This window comes from Acomys minous (genome assembly GCF_964271855.1).
Source record: "Acomys minous genome assembly, chromosome: 8".
NCBI lineage: Eukaryota > Metazoa > Chordata > Mammalia > Rodentia > Muridae > Acomys > Acomys minous.
Window position 1 is genome coordinate 38,246,353 of NC_140489.1, and position 19,870 is coordinate 38,266,222.

At 45.3% G+C, this 19,870-nt stretch overlaps 1 protein-coding gene across 5 annotated transcripts in view; it reads left to right on the plus strand.

Moving 5' to 3' along the window:
- Positions 1-19,870, plus strand: part of RDH11 (retinol dehydrogenase 11) — a 31,829-nt gene that overhangs the window by 8,788 nt on the left and 3,171 nt on the right. For 2 of the 5 annotated variants that reach the window (XM_084791608.1, XM_084791609.1), the window contains 5 exons: positions 10,727-10,845; positions 11,192-11,347; positions 12,649-12,753; positions 13,692-13,901; positions 16,350-16,539. In XM_084791608.1, the coding sequence (XP_084647734.1) occupies positions 10,731-10,845; positions 11,192-11,347; positions 12,649-12,753; positions 13,692-13,901; positions 16,350-16,539 (776 nt within the window). In that variant the 5' untranslated portion in view covers positions 10,727-10,730. Of the gene's footprint in view, positions 1-420; positions 611-7,505; positions 7,617-7,671; positions 8,036-10,726; positions 10,846-11,191; positions 11,348-12,648; positions 12,754-13,691; positions 13,902-16,349; positions 16,540-19,870 lie in introns of those variants that run through there. The other 3 variants (XM_084791610.1, XM_084791607.1, XM_084791606.1) reach the window with 3 other exon arrangements.

The following is a 19,870-nucleotide window of genomic DNA, read 5'->3' on the forward strand; positions in this document are numbered from 1 at the left end:
ATCTGAGGGCTACCTTCTTGAATTTCCCCAGACCATCCAAACATCAATCGCACCCCAGGAAGCTACCATAATCAAGTCCCTAGGCTGCAGAAGAATGACTGTGCACAGCCCTCTTGAACTCCTAATCATGACCGGATCATGGCCATTTTAGGGCAAATGTTGTTTAATTCCTAAGCGTGGGTGGATTGTTACCCAACTATAGAAAACTGGAGCAAAGGTTTACAGAGCTGGCCTAGAGAACTCTTGCTCAACTTGCATTTCCAAAGTAAATATACCTTAAGCAGTAAAGCAAAGATTTTTCTCTCCTCGAATCCATGTCTATAAGTAAATGTGAAAGAGGAAGATATTAACCTATAAACCCATGCTATCTGGAAGCCAGCTTGTTGCCTAGATGATAAGTTTGTTCATTTCTTTCTCAAGGCCACTTTACCAGCACGGATTAATGAACATGATGTTGGGTTACAGCTGCAGAGGGGCGATTTGCCAGGTTCCAACCTACACAAGGCAGAGATAGCCCCTAACAGAACCGTCATGCTCCCTTGAGGCACACAGAAGGATGGTGGCACTCAGCAGAGCTACAAAACTAGAGGACAGGAACATCCAGATAAAGGTAGCTGATGGGTGGGTGCGAAACAGCTATGAGTGGAGAAATGGGATTTTTTGAGCAATGTAATTTCTTTAGAGGATGAAGTAGAACATGAACTCAGTGCCTCGCTCTCCCTCAACCCCTCACTGCTTGATGTGAATAAAAATGTAAGTCTGGCTTGCATTCCAGGCCTATCACACTTTTCCTGGCTGCTGTCTATGCCTCTGGCCTTAACTGCCATTCTTGCTTGTACCCACCCTTCTGAATGTTTAAAACTAGCAAACAAGGGCCTGGAGAGATGGCTCAGAGGATAAAAGCACTGTCTGCTCTTCTAAAGTTCCTGAGTTCGATTCTCAGCAACCACATGCTGTCTCACAACCATCTATAATGAGATCTGGTGTCCTCTTCTGGCATGCAGACAGAACACTGTATACATAATAAATAAATTAATTTTTTAAAATTAGCAAACAAAATAATGGGTTATTTTACATTTTAATATACATATTATCATATCCTTTATAATATGTGCCCCTCTATTATCGTCTCTTATCCCTCCTCTTACCTCACTGGTTGCTTCTCCCCAATGCTTTCTTGTGTGTGTGTGTGTGTGTGTGTGTGTGTGTGTGTGTGACCCTCTGTAAAAGTAACTTTTATTCTCCTGGCTCACTTATTCTCTCTCTCTCTCTCTCCTACCCATCTCTCTGTTAATTTCCTGATAAAAACTGCCTCCCCTCTCTGTAAAACTGCCGCCTTCCGTAGCTTCCCTTTCCTCTGTCTTCTCATGAGAGTTGGGCATATGCTATTCTGTCAAATCTTTTTTGATTTGTCACCTTTTCTGCCACTCAATTAGACATCGTTTTCAACCATGGGTGCTTCCTTCTACAAACTAACTTTACCTTTGTTTGGGATTAAAGGCATGTACCACCAGACCTGGACCTAAGCTTTTCTTTACCTGATGCTTGCTTTAGATCAGGCTGGCCTTGAACTCAGATCTGTTTGTCTCTGTCTCCTGGATTAAAGGCATGTTTGCATTCCAGTTGGATGGCACAGACCTAGAAGAAGCTCTTTGGATGTGATCTCTTGTCAGCCAGATCACATAGATCTAGAAAGTCTTTGGATGTGAGCTCCTGACAGAACAGGCATGTTCGGAATTAACATTCCTCTACAACCCTCATGGAGGATTCTGTCTTGTTCCTCTTTCTTCCTTCTGTTTCCTTCCCTCTAATAGTCTTCCTTATATTCATATCATATGTGTGTGTGTGTGTGTGTGTGTGTGTATTTAAATCTAGATTATGTATATGAGAGAAAACAAGATATTTGTCTCTCCGAATCTGACTCACTTGGCTTAACATGATCTTCAGTTCCATCCGTTTTCTTAAAAATGACAAAATTTCATTCTTCTTTATAGTTGAGTAAAATCCCATCATGCATTTGTATCACTTTGATGGTTGCAAATGAGAGGCTCATATGTTTGAATACTTGGTCAGTGCCCAGTTGGTGGAACTATTGGGAAGGATTAAGAGTTGTGACCTTATCTAGGTGCAGTGGCTCATGCCTTTAATTCTAGCACTCGGAGAGGCAGAGGCAGGTGACTCTCTGTGAATTTGAAGCCAGCCTGGTCTAGGAAAGGAGTTCAGGACACCCAGGCAGTTCCATATCTTAGCTGTCGTGAGTAATACAGCACACATAGACTTGCATAGATCTCTGCTCACATTACCCTTTGATCCAGACTCAGGCACACTGTAGAACATCTATCTTAGTTACAGTTTGTACTGCTGTGATGAAACAGCATGACACAAGCAACTGGAGGCCACAACAATGCTCATCATTGCAGGAGATCAGGACAGGATCCTGGGGGCAGGAGCTGATGCAGCACTGGAGGGCTTACTGCCTTGCTCACGTGGCTTTGCTCAGCTGCCTTTCTTATAGAACCTAGGACCACCAGCCTTAGCTGGTGGGAGCACCACCCACCATGGGCTGAACTCCCCTGCCCCATTAATCACTAATTAAGAAAAGGCCTTACAGCTGGATTTACAGAGGTAATTGAGGTTCTCTCCTTTCAGATGACTCTAGTTGGTATCAAGGTGAGATAAAGCTAGGCAGGACTATTGGCCCTTTTGTCAACTGGACATACAAACATACCACTGTTCAGCCCTCACCATTCCTTTCTTGTTCATCCCAAGATAACACATTAACATCAACATTACAACATAAGACATTTAATAAACTTTAACAGTCCAACAGTCTTGGACTTTAACCCCAGCACTCAGGAGGCAGAGGCAGGTGGATCTCTGTGAGTTCAAGGCCAGCCTGGTCTACAAAGTGAGGCCAGAACACCCAAGAGTACACAGAGAAACCCTGTCTTGAAAAAACCAAAATCTGAAACAAAAAAAATCTGACTAACTTTAGGGGCTAGAGAGATGTCTCAGAGGTTAAAAGCCCTGGCTGTTCTTCCAGAGGTCCTGAATTCAATTCCTAGCAACCAAATGGTGGCTCACAACCATCTATAATGTGATCTGATATCCTCTTTTGTCATGGAGGTGTACTTGCATATAGAACACTCATATACATAAAATAAATAAATTAATCTTTAAAAAATTTTTTTATTAATTTATTCTTGTTACATCTCAATGGTTATCCCATCCCTTGTATCCTCCCATTCTTCCCTCCCTCCCATTTTCCCCTTATTCCCCTCCCCTATGACTGTTCCTGAGGGGGATTTTCTCCCCCTGTATATGCTCATAGGGTATCAAGTCTCTTCTTGGTAACCTGCTATCCTTCCTCTGAGTGCCACCAGGTCTCTCCCTCCAGGGGACATGGTCAAATATGAGGCACCAGAGTTCCTGTGAAAGTCATACCCCACTCTCCACTCATCTGTGGAGAATGTTCTGTCCATTGGCTAGATCTGGGTAGGGGTTTAACGTTTACCACCTGTATTGTCCTTGGCTGGTGCCTTAGTTTGAGTGGGACCCTTGGGCCCAAATCTGCCTTTCATAATGTTCTACTTGTAGGTTTCGAGGACCCTCTGGATCCTTCTACTTTGCATTCTCCCATGCTTCTCTCATCTAGAGTCCCAATAGGATGTCCTCCTCTCTGTCTCAGTTTCCTGGTAAGTGAAGGCTTTTGTGGGACATGCCCTTTGGGCTAGTATTCAGATATAAGTGAGTATATACTGTTTTAGTCTTTCTGCTTCTGGGTTAACTGACGCGTTATGATCATTTTTAGCTCAATCCAATAATTCTTTAATAAATAAGGAAAGAAAGAAAGACATTAGCCATGATTAAGAAGAGACCAGCATTGTTAAGGTGAAATCTTCTAGGAAGTGTTTCCTAAGAGACAGCATACAGAAGCTGTGCTCCAGAGGCAGCCACAGTTGTACCTCACTCTGGTAGTTAAGAGTCACTCGGATGGCGCTGGTATCGAAGGCATGAAGAGGTCATGGAGAACAGCTGAGGCTTGGCGCTGTGAGAGGCCAGGAGAGGCCATTCATTGGGGAAGGCATGGCCTCAGTAGCAGTGGAGGGCTCTGGATTGAAGTGGCTATGCAGAGAAGTTGAGGCTTGGCACCATGAAGGGAGCCTAGGAGAGGCTATAGGTGAAAGTGCAGCCCAGCTGCCGTGGGAAACCCCAGCATTTTGGAGATGCAGGTACCATGGGATGACCACCAAGAACAGCAGCAACAGCAGCACAGAGCCAGCTGGAGCCTAGAGGACAAGCTGTGTGTGCTGCAGAGGGAGGAGCAGAAGTGACCCAAGCCCCTTGGATCACCTGGAAGAGTGAATCCTAGATACTGGACACTGAGTTACTAGCACTGTTAGAACTTGGTTTTGCTTTGTTCAGATTCTGACTGTGCCCTGGTCCTTCTCTCTCTCTCTCTCTCTCTCTCTCTCTCTCCTTTTCTTTTCTTTTTCTTTCTTTCTTTCTTTTTTTGTTCATTTTGTTTTTCAAGTCAGGGTTTCTCTGTGTAGCCTTGGCTGTTCAGGCTGGCCTTGAACTCACAGAGATTCCCCTGCCTCTGCCTCCTGAGTGCTGGGTTTGAAAGGCGTGTGCCACCATGCCTGGCTCATGGCTAATTTCTCAGCTCCAGCTAACCAGCATCAATTGTGCCAGCAATGCAATCTAAGGTTTTACTTTAATGGCGCTGGTCTCTCCTTAATCACAGCTGAGTCTTCAGCCCCAACTGACCAGGATGATAGACCATTGATTCAAGACAGCAAACAGCCCTGGTAGAGCCTTTAAACTTCCTTTTAAAACTTCACAATCTGGCCTTCCATCTTCGCCTCTGTTCTCTTATCTTCCAGACTCCCACAGAACATCCCACTGAGCTCTCAACACTCAGTGGGAGTCTTTTTCTTAACCCTGGGCTTGGGCTGGGGAACAAGTCAGGGTCAGGGAGCTCTTTCCCTGGCCCTTTTACCATGCCCTGATCCCTTTGGTGGTAGGGGGAAGTCTTTCTTTCCTCTGTGCACTTCTGTGTTGATGTACTTTAATCTCACCTCCCCTGAGGTCTCTGCTCAAATGTGGTTTTCTCAAAGTAGCCCTTACTCATCTCTAGAGCAGAAGAGCCCTGCCTGTTGTCAACTGCCAAAGCGTTTTCTCTTCTCCACAACCTTCCAGTGATCTGTTTGAAGTGCTGCATTTTTTGCATCATAAGACACACTCCCCCCCCCCTTGCCCCAAAAGTTGGGGGGAATTAGGGTGCACCTTATGGTCCAATTGCTGTCCGTCAGGCATCAACAAAGAGGTCACTTACTGATGTCTTCAGTTTGCCAGTCAAGGAACGTGTGCAGGCTTCAATGTGTCCTGGATAACAAAAAGGGGCTTGCGGGTAGCTCCAAAATACCTTCTCACACAGAGTTTGGTCTCCACTCCACCCAACCCCTATCATGGCGATCTGAGCTGAATGCCAAGCTCAGCCTGCCAGGTAAGCAGGTGCCAGTCAGCTTGCTGCAAGGAGCAGGGCAGGGAGGAGTGCAGTAACGTGTAGCAATAAGGAAGCGCTAGCCACCATGTGTCCATCCTTGACTCCCGTGGGGCCATATTGCTCTGCAGAAATTATTACTGGGCATATGGGAGAAGACAGAATTGTTCATTCTGCATATGTGAGAAGACAGATGGAATGGAAAAAGTGTGGCCCAAACATCCTGGAGGGCTTCTGACAAAATCTTCTTCATTAGTGCTTAACCAGTTCAGAGCACATATTAGCAGAACAACAACAAAAACAGATTTAAAGAGGTGAAGACTCATCTAGCTGTAATTCCTGGGGGTCTTATCAGCCAGTTGCAACCTCTTGATGTTCCAATCAACAAACCATTTGCAGTCTTTATGAGAGAAGAGTGGAACAAATGGATGGCTGCTGGGAACCATGATCTGACTCCAACAGGATGAAGAGGCCCACTATCACTCAAATGTGTGAATGCATTAAAACATCATGGCAGTCAGTGAAGGAGGAAATCATTGTTTGATCATTCAAAAAACATGTGGCATTAGCAAGGCCTTAGATGGAACTGAAGATAATATCAGATATGAAGATAGGGAAGAAAGTGATACAAATGATTGTCAGCAACTGAGCTTCCTGAATTCTCATCACAGCAATGATGAGTTTTGGGATTTTCCAGAAAACTAGAAAAGTGCTTGAGTCTCTAAGTCTTTCCTCTTGTTGAGTTAACACTGTTTAATATTACCATATTTTTTATATTTTAATATAATATTTTATTATATTAGTACTAATTTGGATCAGAATTTTTTTTTCTTGTTTTACTCTAACAACTCCCAGCTCTAACAACTGGGAGTGTCTTCTTGTCCAAAAAAAAATATGGTAATCCACTTGAAAGGCTTTCCCTGACATCCTATAAGATTGAGGGGAAGAGCTTATGTCTGTCTGGCTCCCTCTATGCCTCAGCACAGTCCAATTCACCAAAGGAATACCAGCAAACATTTGTAAAATGTGTAAGAAGTAGAACACACAAAAGGCTGTGAGCTGCTTTCCAAATACTAGACATCACAGTGTCAAGACAGTGACAAAAGCTGGTGATTACTAGATAATCTAATGCCAATGTAAGAATATGTATTGTAGGGCTGGAGATATGGCTTAGAGGTTAAGAGCACTGGTTGTTCTTGCAGAGGTCTTGAGATCTATTTCCAGCAACGACATGGTTGCTCATAACCATCTACAATGAGATCTGGTGCCCTCTCCGGGTGTGCAGGCACACATGTGAGCAGAATACCGTATAAATAAATAAGGAAGAAGAAGAAGAAGAAGAAGAAGAAGAAGAAGAAGAAGAAGAAGAAGAAGAAGAAGAAGAAGAAGAAGAAGAAGAAGCAGCAGCAGCAGCCAGGACATGGTGGCACACGCCAGTGCTCCAGAAGCAGAGGCAGGTGGATCGCTGTGAGTTTGAGGTAAGCCTGGTCTACAAAGGGAGTACAGGACAGCCAAGGCTACACAGAAAAACCCTGTCTCAAAAGAAAAAAAAAAGATTATTGTGTAAAGGAGTCTCCTCCCCAGTTGCTATACAACATGAACCTCTAAATTGACCATTGAACAGGTGGAATCCAATTAAATGGAAATTATTCAAAAGAACCAGAAACTATTAGTGTAAGTGGGAAACCACAGGAAGATAATGACTTGTTAAACATGATAATCCATGTTTATCCCCACAAAGTACGCCTCAAATGAAAGAAGAACTTAAACAGGGAGTTTATCTATTGTAAGAGAAATGTTCCTGGCCTTAGTTCAAGACAGGATTAAGTACTTTCATAAGCTGAGAAAGCCAACTGTGCCAATCTGAGATTCATTGTTACTTTTGAGGAGCAATATGTGATACAATCACTCAAAAAAACTTATTTATTTTATTATCAAATAACCATCAAGTTCTTGGGAAACTGTGATGGATCCTATCCTAGCTCAAAGTAGACAAAGGTAGCCTTCTGAGGAAGGACGTCTTCCACCTCACCAACTGTCAGACTAACGGCTCCTGTCCTGTGAAATGGGCTCAGGATACTTTCCAGATGCTATTTCTCAGACAAATGTGGTAATTTCCTAATAATGATTAGGGGGAATTGAACCAAGCACTGGACTTTGGCCCTAGGAGATAGCCAGCTGGGGTGGTTTTCAAGGCAGATGGGCTGGTTCAGCGATCCCACATGGCTGGGCCCTGGACCATTTGAGACTGCTGCTTCAGGGCTGCGTTTTTCAACTTCACATGGTACTCAGAAGCATCACCCTGAGTGAATGTGTCGCGGTCGCCCAATCCTGGACTACACTTCCCATAGGGCTTTGCTCCTGGGCGGTTGCAATTGAACCTGGGTGTGTCTAGAAAAAAGAAAGCCATAGTCAGCGACCAGCTTTGGACCCTCAACCTTGACTGCGCTACGGTGGTGTTAAGATGGTTGGGATCCTGCTATTGCTCTCTCTTCCCTTCATCGTGTACTTCGCCACGCCAAAAATCAGGTCTGTGAGAACGTATTGCCTTTTCTTGCCAGGTCGTCCCACTGAATCTCTTCTCCATCGCCCCCATTCTCCTAAAGGAAGACTAGGAAAACTCCAAGAGGAGTCCTTCAGTTAGCCAAAATCTGCAGTTTGGTAGACTTCAGGCGAGCTCCGGGTGGGCATGGCGAGACGCCAGACCCTAGGTAGTCGTGGAAGGGCTGCGGTCCCCAGCAACCTGCTTTGCTCTCTCTGGCCTGCCTTATTTCCTCTAGCACCACCTGCTTCTGGCCCCGGAAAGGCCCAGAGCAAGGCGGGCCTCAGAGCATAGCATGGGATGCTATTTCCTCCACCCCCACCCTTTGGACCAGCCTTTGTCTAGTTATTTGCTTCCAGCCCTTGAAATACAGAACGACTGCACTTTTTGCTGTCTGAACCCGGTGCCAGTGTTATGTGTGGCCCCACTGCATACCGTCTTGGGCTGTTGTTCGCAGTCACTTATCTGTCCAGGTGTTAGAGAGAATTGAACGGGGGGGGAGAGTGCTTTCTTTTGCCTTTGGAGCAAGGGTGGGTGTGTTTGCCTGAATTAGATTCCTAAGGTCCAGGAGAGGAAGGACTGGGTGAAGAAAGGCGAACTAGTCTCTGGATCAGGTGTGTCAGATCAGCCCAAAGCTGGCCACAAACCTGAGAGATTCAGTGGCTGGCTACACAAGGGGCAGCCCACTGATTGGCTCAGAGTAAATCACCAGGAGTGGCCGTGGACCAGTAAAAAACAAAACAAAACAAAATAAACAAACAACAAAAAAAGCCTCCTTCTTTCTGGGCATATGGCCAGAGTTCCTATTGGACCTGAGGCTGTGCCAGACCCTCTGGTCATTTCTTAACATATTAAGTGGTTTATCAAGACTGGCTTCCCACTCTTTTTTAACTTTCCTTCTCTCTCTGGTGGCCTTCTTCCATTTGTTCTGGTGGCCTTCATCCATTTGTTTTGTTTTGTTTTCCTTTCTGAATACTCCCTGGCGCCCACATGTTGGCACACATGGGCCTTGTCCTCCGACGAAAACATATTTCTTTCTACCATAAGATCTTCACATCCACATAGAATCAGATCAAAATCTGAACCAGAACTGTGTCCAGCAAAATGTGTCTGAGAAGAGAACCCCGGTGAGCTAGCGTGTGAGAATGGGGCCAGAGCTGGGCTTTCAGGGTTGTCTGTCTCTTTTGGTTTTGCTGATTACCGAGAAAGAGGCAATTACTGGTCCCCAGGATTCGTCAGGGTTGAAGCTCAGCCTGAAGGGCTGTGAGAGGCAGAGCAAGGGCCCTTGATCCCTGAGAAGAGAGGTTCAGCTGTGCACCCCATGTTAGTTTGCCTAAAGCAGTGGCTTCTTGCAGTTAACAAGTTCAGTGGACTAGGTTGAAATGTTCTTTAAGTCAACAGATCCTTTTAGTCCCGAGACTGTTGAGAAGAGAAGAGGGAAACTGGGGGAGAGGGAGGGGGTCATGTTTGTGCCTCATTCGTTTGGAAAGGCTGTTGTCCAACATGCAGCGGAGGCACGAGGACTCCAGTTAGACAGACACAGCGCGGAACCTCACTCGGCCTGTGTAACCCTGTTCTGCTGTTGTTGTTGTTGTTGTATTAATATTGTGTGGCCGTGGTAACCAAACACAGGCCTTTGCACATGTTATGTACATACTTTTACTCTGAGCTACATTCTTAAATATATTTAACATTTTCTATTTAATGTATATGAGTGCTCCATCTGCATGTACACCTGCATGCCAGAAGATGGCATCAAATCCCAGAATAAAGATATTTGGGAGGCGCTATGTGGTCGCTGGGAATTGAACTCAGGACCTCTGGAAGAGCAGATAGTGCCCTTAACCACCGAGCCATCTCTCTATCCTCTCCGCCCCCAATGTATTTTTTAAAAATGTGTGAGTGTGCTATCTTTTTCTTACTTTTGACCTAGATTCATAAGCTTATGATTTCTACTCTTTGAATTGGATTAGCCATTCTTAAGATTATAAAATGCTAATTGTCATGTATTGGCATGCAATGACCAATTTTCTTCTGCTTGGTTGAGTCTTATGACTTCCTAAGCCAAAAATGCCTGATGCGAAGCTCAGCCTGAAGTCAGGTGCCTGACCAAGTGAGCACTCATCTAGAACTTGTACTTGGGAAGTAGCTGTTACTTTTTTTGATTGTTTCAGTTCTTTGAGATAGCATCTCTCTACATCACCCTGGCTGTCCAGGAATTCACCATGTAGACCAGGCTCGCCTAGAACTCACACTGATCCACCTGCCTCTGCCTCCTGAGTGCTGGGATTAAACACGTGCACTATCACCACCTGGCTATTTTTTACTTTTTAATATTTATTTATTGTGCATATGTCATTTAGGGTATGCTGGTGTGGGTGCATACGTGTGTACCATGGCATATATGTGGAGGCCAGAGGACAGCTTTCAAGAATCGATTCTCTGTTTCTATCATGTAGGTCCCAGAGTTATACTGAAGTTGACAGGCTTAGAGGCATGTGTGCTTAACTGCTAAGGCATCTTGCTGGCCTTGTCATTTTCCAACTTAATCTTATAAAAGAAAAACACTGAGAGAAATAAAAGCAAACTCAGCCGATTGATTGGAAGGTGGATAGAGTCTCAGGAGCTCTCAGCAGGAGTGGATAATGTAAAACTAATATGTTTTCTTATGTCTCTAGGAAAATGCTGTCCAGTGGGGTGTGTACCTCTAATGTCCAGCTTCCTGGGAAGGTAGCCATAGTAACCGGTGCTAACACAGGCATTGGGATGGAGACAGCTAAAGACCTGGCCCGAAGAGGCAAGTACGCCTGCTCCCAACACGCCCATGCTGATATTTTGCTCCCTACAGTGCCCAATGTGTCTTCCCAGATTTGGACTGTAAGAGCACTCCAAGTATCTCATTAATCGCCTGGCATAGTCTCAATTAGTATGATGCTCTACACATTATGGGCACCTGACACAAAACTTAAAACCCAGCAAGTGCCATTTTTTTCCTTCGCTAATTTGCTTCAGATACCACCATTGTGATGTAAGGGACAAAGATCCCTGTGTTGTAAAACATCAGGGGCATTCGGCATCTGTGTTCATTCTCTCAAACCAGTTGCAAACAGAACTGACCATTTTTGCTCTCATCTGGTTGACAGGAGCCCGCGTGTATTTAGCTTGCCGGGATGTGCAAAAGGGGGAACAGGTGGCTAGCGAGATCCAAGCCACCACAGGGAACAATCAGGTCCTGGTACGGAAACTGGACCTAGCTGATACTAAGTCTATTCGAGCCTTTGCCCAGGACTTCTTAGCTGGTAAGTGGAGACAAAGACGATATTCTGATCACTGGGTCATGACTTATGTCAAAGGGACGACTTTAGGATGCAGAAACAAAACAGAGAGCCTGTTTTAGTTACTTTCTATCGCTTTGGCGAGACACCATGACCAAGGGAATGTATAAAAGAAAGTGTTTAATTTGGGGTTCACAGTTCCAGAAGACTAGAGCCTATGATGATCATGGCGAGGAGCATGGCAACAGGTAGACAGGCATAGTGCTGGAGCAGCAGCTAAGAGGTCACATCTTGGTCTGTCACCACAAGGCAGAAAAAGCTAATTGGGAATGGTGTGGGCTTTTTAAATCTCAAAGCATACCCTCTCCAAGAAGGCCACACCCCCTAATCCTTCCCAAAGAGTTCCACCAACTCGGGATCTGGCATTCAAATATGGGAGCCTATGGGAGCCATTCTCATTCAAAGCATCACAGAGCCCAAAAATCACCACAGTGAGCAAGAGCTAAAGTCAACACTGTAGCAGGAGCATCAGAACTTAATATGGGCTTGGTAGGGTCTGTCATAAATATCCGTGGTAGGATAGGAAGGTGATGAGGCCTCAGTCCCTTGAGAGCTGGAGCTATATAGAGGGTTGAGATGCATAGAGAGCCATCTGATCCATGGTATAAATACTGAGAAGAAAAGCAGAGGCCCTAGCCACCACCTCAGTGACACACTAAAGCAGCTTATCACCACCTCTTGGTATATTGGTTGCTTTTCTCTTGCTGTGACAATACAGTTCTGGAAGGTTAAGAGTCCACGATAGAAGAACAAAGGCATGGCAGCAGGAGCAGCTGAGGGCTCACACCCCCATCACCCGGGGATCTAGACCTCCTTAAGGAAAACAACTGCCACCCTTAGGAGTTTACAGTCGTAAATTACAAGTCACACAAGGAAATGAACCACAAGAGAGAGGTGGCAGGTTTCTCTTAGGGCCTGAATCCGAGAACTATGGATACTCTTGAAACATCCTTCTCATCCTATTGGGAGAGGCTAATGGAACCCTTCCCCTCAAACCAATGAGCAAGGAGCTCTTGGAGAGCCTGGATATGTTATTCTGTGGTGGACAATGGAATTTTGCCCTCTAAAACTATGTGAGATCAGCCCAAGTCTTGCAATTAAAAAACAAAACAAAACAAAAAACAATACGAAGTCCCTGGAGGGGTTAGGGGCAAAGAGTAAAGTCTTACTTCCCTGCTTTCATTTCTCCTCCTCGGAGGCCGGGGCCTGGCTTGCGAGGAGGGTTTCTGAGATGTGAGCACCATGGCCGTTTTCTCTTCCCGCAGAGGAAGAGTGCCTCCATATTCTAGTCAACAACGCAGGAGTGATGATGGTACCGTACTCCAAGACTGCAGATGGCTTTGAGATGCACTTCGGGGTCAACCACTTGGGTGAGAAGTCTGTCTCCATTCCAAAGCAAAAGGGAACCTAAACCTCTCAGAAAATGCAGGAGTCAGCTCGAACTTTCTCTGTGGCATCTCTGGGGCTCAGGGCTGTAGTCAACCATGCATGTAGAATAAATAGTTGAGAACTGCCTGAAAGCTGAGGGGCTGATCCTGAGGCAGGTATGTGTGTGTATGTGTGTTTGTGTGCGTGTGTATGTGTGTGTGTGTGTGTGTGTGTGTGTATTTACATGTGTGTCTGTGCAGGTGTGCACTATATGTATATGTACATCTGCAGAAGCTGATGAAAGCATCAGAATTTATGGGGCTAGAGTTATGGGCAGCTGTGGGCTTCCACATATGGGTACTAGGACCCAAACTTGGGTCCTCTGGAAGAACAGATGCACTCGTAACTGTGGAGCCATCTCTCTAACCCCTCTCTTATAAAATCTGTCATTCAGGTTTGGTTTGTGTTAGGGATCTGTTTGAACAGCTTGATTACACTGAGGCCTGAGTTGCTTTTCTCAGGAGTGATCTTTATGGTCAGCGTCAGGAAGAGGCCAAGTTCATTTGTTTTGGGGACAAGGTCTTGCTGTGCAGCCCCAACTACCTCCCAATGTAATCTTCTTGCCTTAGCCTCCTGAGTGCTGAGGTTACACGTGTGTACAGTATCTGTTCTCCAAGAGTCATGGTAGCCTCTGCCGAAACGAAACAGGACTCGTAGCCTTAGCACAGACACGCCTCGGATAAGGGTGTCTCATGGCTTTGGCTGTTTCTGGGTCCTTGAATCCCTGCTGGACAGTTTTCTAGTTTATAGAGTGCCACCTCACCTGTCACAGCTGCCACAGCAGCTACCTCCCTCCCGTATCTGAGCTCTGCTTGCCACTGTGCGTCTCATCCTGACATGGGTGCCCAACAGCCCTGTCAGTCCTGCTTTCTCTCAACAGGTCACTTCCTCTTGACCCATTTGCTGCTGGAGAAGCTGAAGGAATCGGCCCCATCAAGGGTGGTTAATGTGTCCTCTTTAGCACACTGTGCGGGAAAGATCCACTTCCATAACCTGCAGGGTGAGAAGTTCTACAATGGAGGTCTGGCTTACTGCCACAGCAAACTCGCCAACATTCTCTTCACTCAGGAGCTGGCCAGGAGGCTGAAAGGTGAGTAACGGGAGTGGGCAGTCTGAGACACAGGAGTCAGCAGGAAATAGTGAGAAGCCACAGAGTGGTAACACTTTTCACCTGGACTGGACCTGCTTCCATGAGTATGACTGGCTGTGGTGTGAGTAAGTAGCCTCCACTGAACAGTTGGAGGTGGCTGGCTGGGGACAGGGCAATCCTGACTTTGAATCTGAAGACTTCACCTCACTGCTTCCTGCTGTGTGGCCTGTAGCAAGTGTCTGTGATTTCCAAGATTTAGTTCCTCCTAGGGACAGTGAGAACTTTTCCACAGCTTGTTAGAACCCATTAAGTCCTCCAAAGCAAGGCAGGGTTTTCACTCCTAGTGACAAGGGAGACGGTTCTTAATAATGGTCATCAGTATGAAACATGCGCTGGGATTGGTGGACAGGGGGAGGAGGCATCTCTCTAATAGCAAAGGGACAATTAAGGGACTGGAGAGATGGCTCAGCAGTTTAGAGCACTTATTGCTCTTGTAAAGGACCCAGGGTCAGTTCTCAGCATCCATGTGGTGGCTCGTCCATCTGCAATTCTACTTCTAGGAGATCCTGTACCTTCTGCTGACCTCCTTGGGTACCAGACACACACACATGGTGTGCATACATGCATGCAGGCAACCCACTCATAACTAGTTATTTTTTTAAGGCAAGAAATAAAAGGGAAGATATGCCTGAGAAACAGAATTTCTAGTCACAAGTAAACAGAGGCTGTTAGCATGGCCTCTGTGGGTTTCTAATATTGAGAAAGGGGTGGGCGGGCGATGCTTCAGAGTTGAGCAAGACAGAACTGAAGTTCAAACACTTGGGAGCTTCAGCGTCACTGTTGGAACTAGGTAATCAAGCTACATGGACAGCTGCAAAACTGCAAGATAAGAGGAAGGAAGCTGGCAGTCAACCCAGGCCCAGTGCCCACTCTGTGCTGGCATGAGGGCATCCTTCATTGGCTCAGGATGGGCAAGGAGAAATGATAGTAAGACCTACCAAAGGGCTGGCTAGGGAGTGAAATGGTGCAGAGGTAGGGAGATGCTTCCAGTGTGAGAGCTGGGCACAAGCAGAGTGTCCACTGGTGAGGGAGCCCCGGCAGCTGTGGGAAAACAGTGGTATACAGAGGAACCTTGCTGCGCGAGAGGATTGGTCATTCTTCTGCAGACATGCACCCCATGGCCTAGTTTGAGCTTTAGGATGAAATATAGGACAAGACAGGTTCGGGCACTTCCTTTATTTGGTTTACATCTAGTTGGGGAGAGAACTGTTAACAAGGGTTTGCACAACCAACACATGCAAAGTCACTCTAGTTATAGGTGAATCACAGTCACTTTAAGAAGTTCTAATAGATTAGAAGTACACAGACAGAGCTAAGGACAAAAAGCCTCCATTATCCCCCAGTTCTTCAAATGACCACTGTCAGCAGCTGCCACTCATTTTCCTGCACATTTGCTCTGTGTGTGTGTGTGTGTGTGTGAGAGAGAGAGAGAGAGAGAGAGAGAGAGAGAGAGAGAGAGAGAGAGAGAGAGAGAGAGAAAGAAGAAGAAGAAGAAGAAGAAGAAGAAGAAGAAGAAGAAGAAGAAGAAGAAGAAGAAGAAGAAGAAGAAGAAGAAGAAGAAGAAGAAGATCGGGGTGTAGGTTTATGTGATCACATAGCAGTTAAGAGGACTTGCTGCTCTTCCACAGGTTCTGAATCAGTCCTTGCCTCTAACTCCACCTCCAAGGGGATCTTCTGGCCTCTGCATGCACACACACACACACACACACACACACACACACACACACACACACACTTATACACATAAATAAAACAGAAACAAGTCATTCCTAAAATTGTTCCAGCCGAATAGTGGTGGCACATACCTTTAACCCAGCACTCGGGACATAGAGGTGTGCTGATTTCTAAGTCTGAGGCCTAGTCTGCAGAGCAAGTTCCAGGACAGCCAAGGCCACACAGAGAAACCCTAACTTGAAAAACAAAAACAACAAACAACAACAAAAAGTGTGAGCACCAAAACTTGTCAGATGGGAGCACAGGGAGCCGTGAGGATTCTAAGGTTTGGTGTTTGGGTAGAAAGTGATGTATGAGGACATCCAGAAATGAGCCAAAGTACCTTAAGGTTTAAGGACGTTGGAAGAGGCCTGGGGCCATGGAAGGCAGCAGAAAAGAAGCCTAAGAGGGAGGGATGGGGTTGGCCCACAACCTGGAGAGCTGCAGAGAGGTTAGGGCGTGGCTCTGCCACCCTAGAGCAGCAAAAAGCCGCTCCCAACCCTAGAGTGAACTGTGCAGCTCAAATGCGTCACACTGAGGAGTGCATGTGATGCCACCAGGAGCACGGAGTCCGTCTGTGGGGGTCCTGTGTGCCTTCACAAGCTTTGCCCTCTCTGTCTAGTTGGTAAAACCAAATCTTGTCTCTCTTCTTGACATGGCACCTGCCTCCACCAGGCTCTGGAGTGACGACGTATTCTGTCCACCCTGGAACAGTCCATTCTGAATTGACTCGGAACTCCTTTTTCCTGAGGCTGGTGTGGCAGCTTTTCTACTACTTCATCAAGACCCCTCAAGAGGGAGCCCAGACGAGCCTGTACTGTGCCTTAACAGAAGGTCTTGAGAGCCTTAGTGGCAGTCACTTCAGGTATGAAGGCATCTGTTTTTCAAATGAGTAGTTACTGCTTGGGTTGGGTACTATAGTATATGCTTTTTTGTAAAAAGCATATTTTCCAGAGTTGGAGAGACAGCTGTGTTAGCACAGGCTGCTCTTCCAGAGGACGTGGGTTCTGTCCTCAGCACCCAGTTATAACTGTTTGTAGTTCCAGGGAATTTGACATTGCCCTCTGGCCACCATGGGCACCAGGCATGTACATGGTTCACAGACATACATGTAGATATGTATCTACGCATATAAAATAAGAGCAATAAATTAAAATTTTTAAGTACATGCCCTAAAATAGCTTTTGTTTTTTGTCTCTATAAGATTTCTGTTTTAAAAGAGAATTTGAACAAATGAGATAAAATCTGAATAAATACTTAAGTAAGACAGAGAGAGAGAGAGAGAGAGAGAATTTGACCTGTTCACATTGATTTTGGCACCTGCTAAGTTTGATTTTATTTTTATACCATCTTTAATACTAATAATTATGGTTTTTTTCTGTTTTTGTTCTCTCATGTCAACACTGTTTTCTTCTCTTTTTGGACCCCAACTTCTGTTGGTTTTAATCTGTACTCCGCTCTTATCTTCAAGCTGGAAATAGTACCAATTCCCTTTTATTTTATTATTTTATCAGTGCTGGGGATGGAACCTGGGCCTCTTGCTAAGGCAGGTGCTCTATCGCTGCTATATCCCCTGTCCAATTTTTGGTTTCTGGGTATGTTGTATGTGTGTTTGTATGTGTGAAGGGGCAGTGAAGGAGCATGCGTGTGTGTATATGTGGAAGCCAGAGCACAACTTCAGGTGCTGTCCAATTTTGAAGGACTTGGATGTAAAGGAATGTTAATTCAGAACATGGCTGTTCTGTCAAGAGATCATATTCAAAGATCTTCTAGGTCTATGTGATCTGGATGGAATACAAGCACGCCTTTAATCCAGGAGACAGAGGCAAACAGATCTGAGTTCAAGGACAGCCTGGTATAGAGCAAGCATCAGGTAAAGAAAAGCTTAGGTCCAGGTGTGGCTGTACATGCCTTTAATCCCAAATGAAGGTAAAGTTAGCTTGTAGAAGGAAGCACCCATGTTTGAAAGTGATGTCTAATTGAGTGGCAGAAAAGGTGATGAATCAGAGAAGATTTAACAGACTAGGATATGCTCAACTCTCATGAGAGAGAGAAAAAAACTTACTTTTTTTTTTTTTTAATGTTCATTGGTGTTTTACGTGCATGTATGTCTGTGTGAAGATGTCAGATCTTGGAGTTACAGACAGTTGTGAGCTGCCATGTGGTTGCTGAGAATTGAACTCAGGCCCTTTGGAACAGCAGTCAGTGATTTTAACCACTGAGCCATCTCTCCAGCCCCAAGAGAAACTACTTGAGAGGAGGCAGTTTTATCAGGAGAGTAATAGAAGGGTTGCAGAGAGACAACTCAGGTGAAGACAGAATGAGCCAGAAAATGAGAAGGAGCCAGAAGATGAAAGCAGATTGCTGAGTTAGTTTGAGGCCAAGCAGAGCAATTCCGGGCTGAGAGAGACACCAGATCAAGTAAGCCAGCTAGGAGAAGAGTTTGAGCCAGAGCAGCTGAGTTGAAGCAGCCAGGCCAGAGCTCAGAAAGGACAACTAAGGGTGAGCTTTATAAGCAGTAAGTCTCAGAGGTTGAAAACATTCTAGGCCTAGGTTAGATTATGGAGGCTAGAAGCTTCCAGGACTAGGCCTAGGTTAGCAGAAGGAGACAGTTAGCCTCCCAGACCACAACTGAGCCAGGAGAATGAAAATCAATTTTACAGGTGGGACACAGAGAATGACAGTATTTCTCTTTGGTTCGAGATGTGCCATGAAAGCTAGGGTACCTGGTCAGAGAGCCCCAGGGACCCACTTGTCTCAGGCACCCTGCCTGGAATTACAAGCATGTCACCACATGCTTGCAAGGCTTGGACTTCACCAACTAGGCTAATCTCCCAGCCCTAGTTTCTATTTACTTACTTATTTTTTTGCTGTGTAGCTTAGACTGGTCCCACGCTCACAATCTGCCTGCCTCTGCCTCAGCTATTATTGTGGAAACTTTTAAACATATGTCGGAGAGTAAATAGCATATTAACTCCTTATATGCCCACTATCCAGGTTCAGCTGTCAATAACCAATGGCCAAACCTGCCCCTTTCTCATCCTTAGCTCATCATCATATTTTTATAAAGAAAATCACATGTGTCAAAGATTAAATATATGTCTTACTCCCACCTTCATGATATTGTTGAAATAACCCCATTTTAGAGAAGAGGCTGTGGATAGTATTAAATTAAAAAGATAGATGTAGCCAATCTTTGCTACTTTGTGGATTCTTCTTTTTCCTACCTTTTATCCACACCCCGACGCCCAGTTTCATCCTTATCACTAAATAGGAGAGAAAGGAGAGAGAGAGAGAGAGAGGGAGAGAGAGAGAGAGAGAGAGAGAGAGAGAGAGAGAGAGACGGGGGGGGGGGGGAGAGAGAGAGAGAGAGAGAGAGAGAGAGAGAGATCCTTGAGTCTAATTTCTTTTTTCTTGTTTCTTCTTTGAGCACAGTTACTAACAAACTACAACCAACTCTCCTGAATGACCCAACAAAAATCCAACAACTCTATTGGGGCCTTAGCATTTATATACCCTCTGACAAATTGCCAGAGTCTCAAATGTCACACAATAGTGGAAACTTATCTACAGCTGGCAAAAGCACACCTCTGCTAGAGCACGAGGCAAATCATAGTCAGCTGTGCAGTCTGAAGCAGCCCCACAGCCCCACACTTGGGCTTAAGACAAAAACATATTCTTATAATATTTCTGCGTTTTTAAAAGAAACCCAAAGTCCAGAATTCTTGCTGCAGAAAGAGGAGTACAGATGACAAAAGGCTAATAATGTCAGACTTGTGGAGGAGCCACAGAAATTGGCTCAACAGAGAAGCAGAATATGATTGTGTCTTGGGGGGCGGGGGGAAAGAAAAACAAAGCATTTATTCTTTTTTAATGAATGAATAAGTAACCCAGTAAGATACAGAGATTCTGGTTCGAGTAATGATAACTGGAATGAAAAATGGAGCTTCCGTGAGAGAGGCCTGCCTTTTTAGTGGATGCTTAATTGAGTGTAGCAGGGGTATCACCCCGATGGAGAACCACTGTCCTGGGGGACAAAGCCAGGACAAAGGACAAGAGAATCCCAATTTGAACATGTTCTAGAGGGGGTAGGGAGGTTGCTCAGTTGGGAAACACTTTGGTTTGTCCAGAGTTCCTTTGTTCATGTTCCCACCAGCATTTCTTGAAGGATGGTTAGATGAAATGATTCTTATATG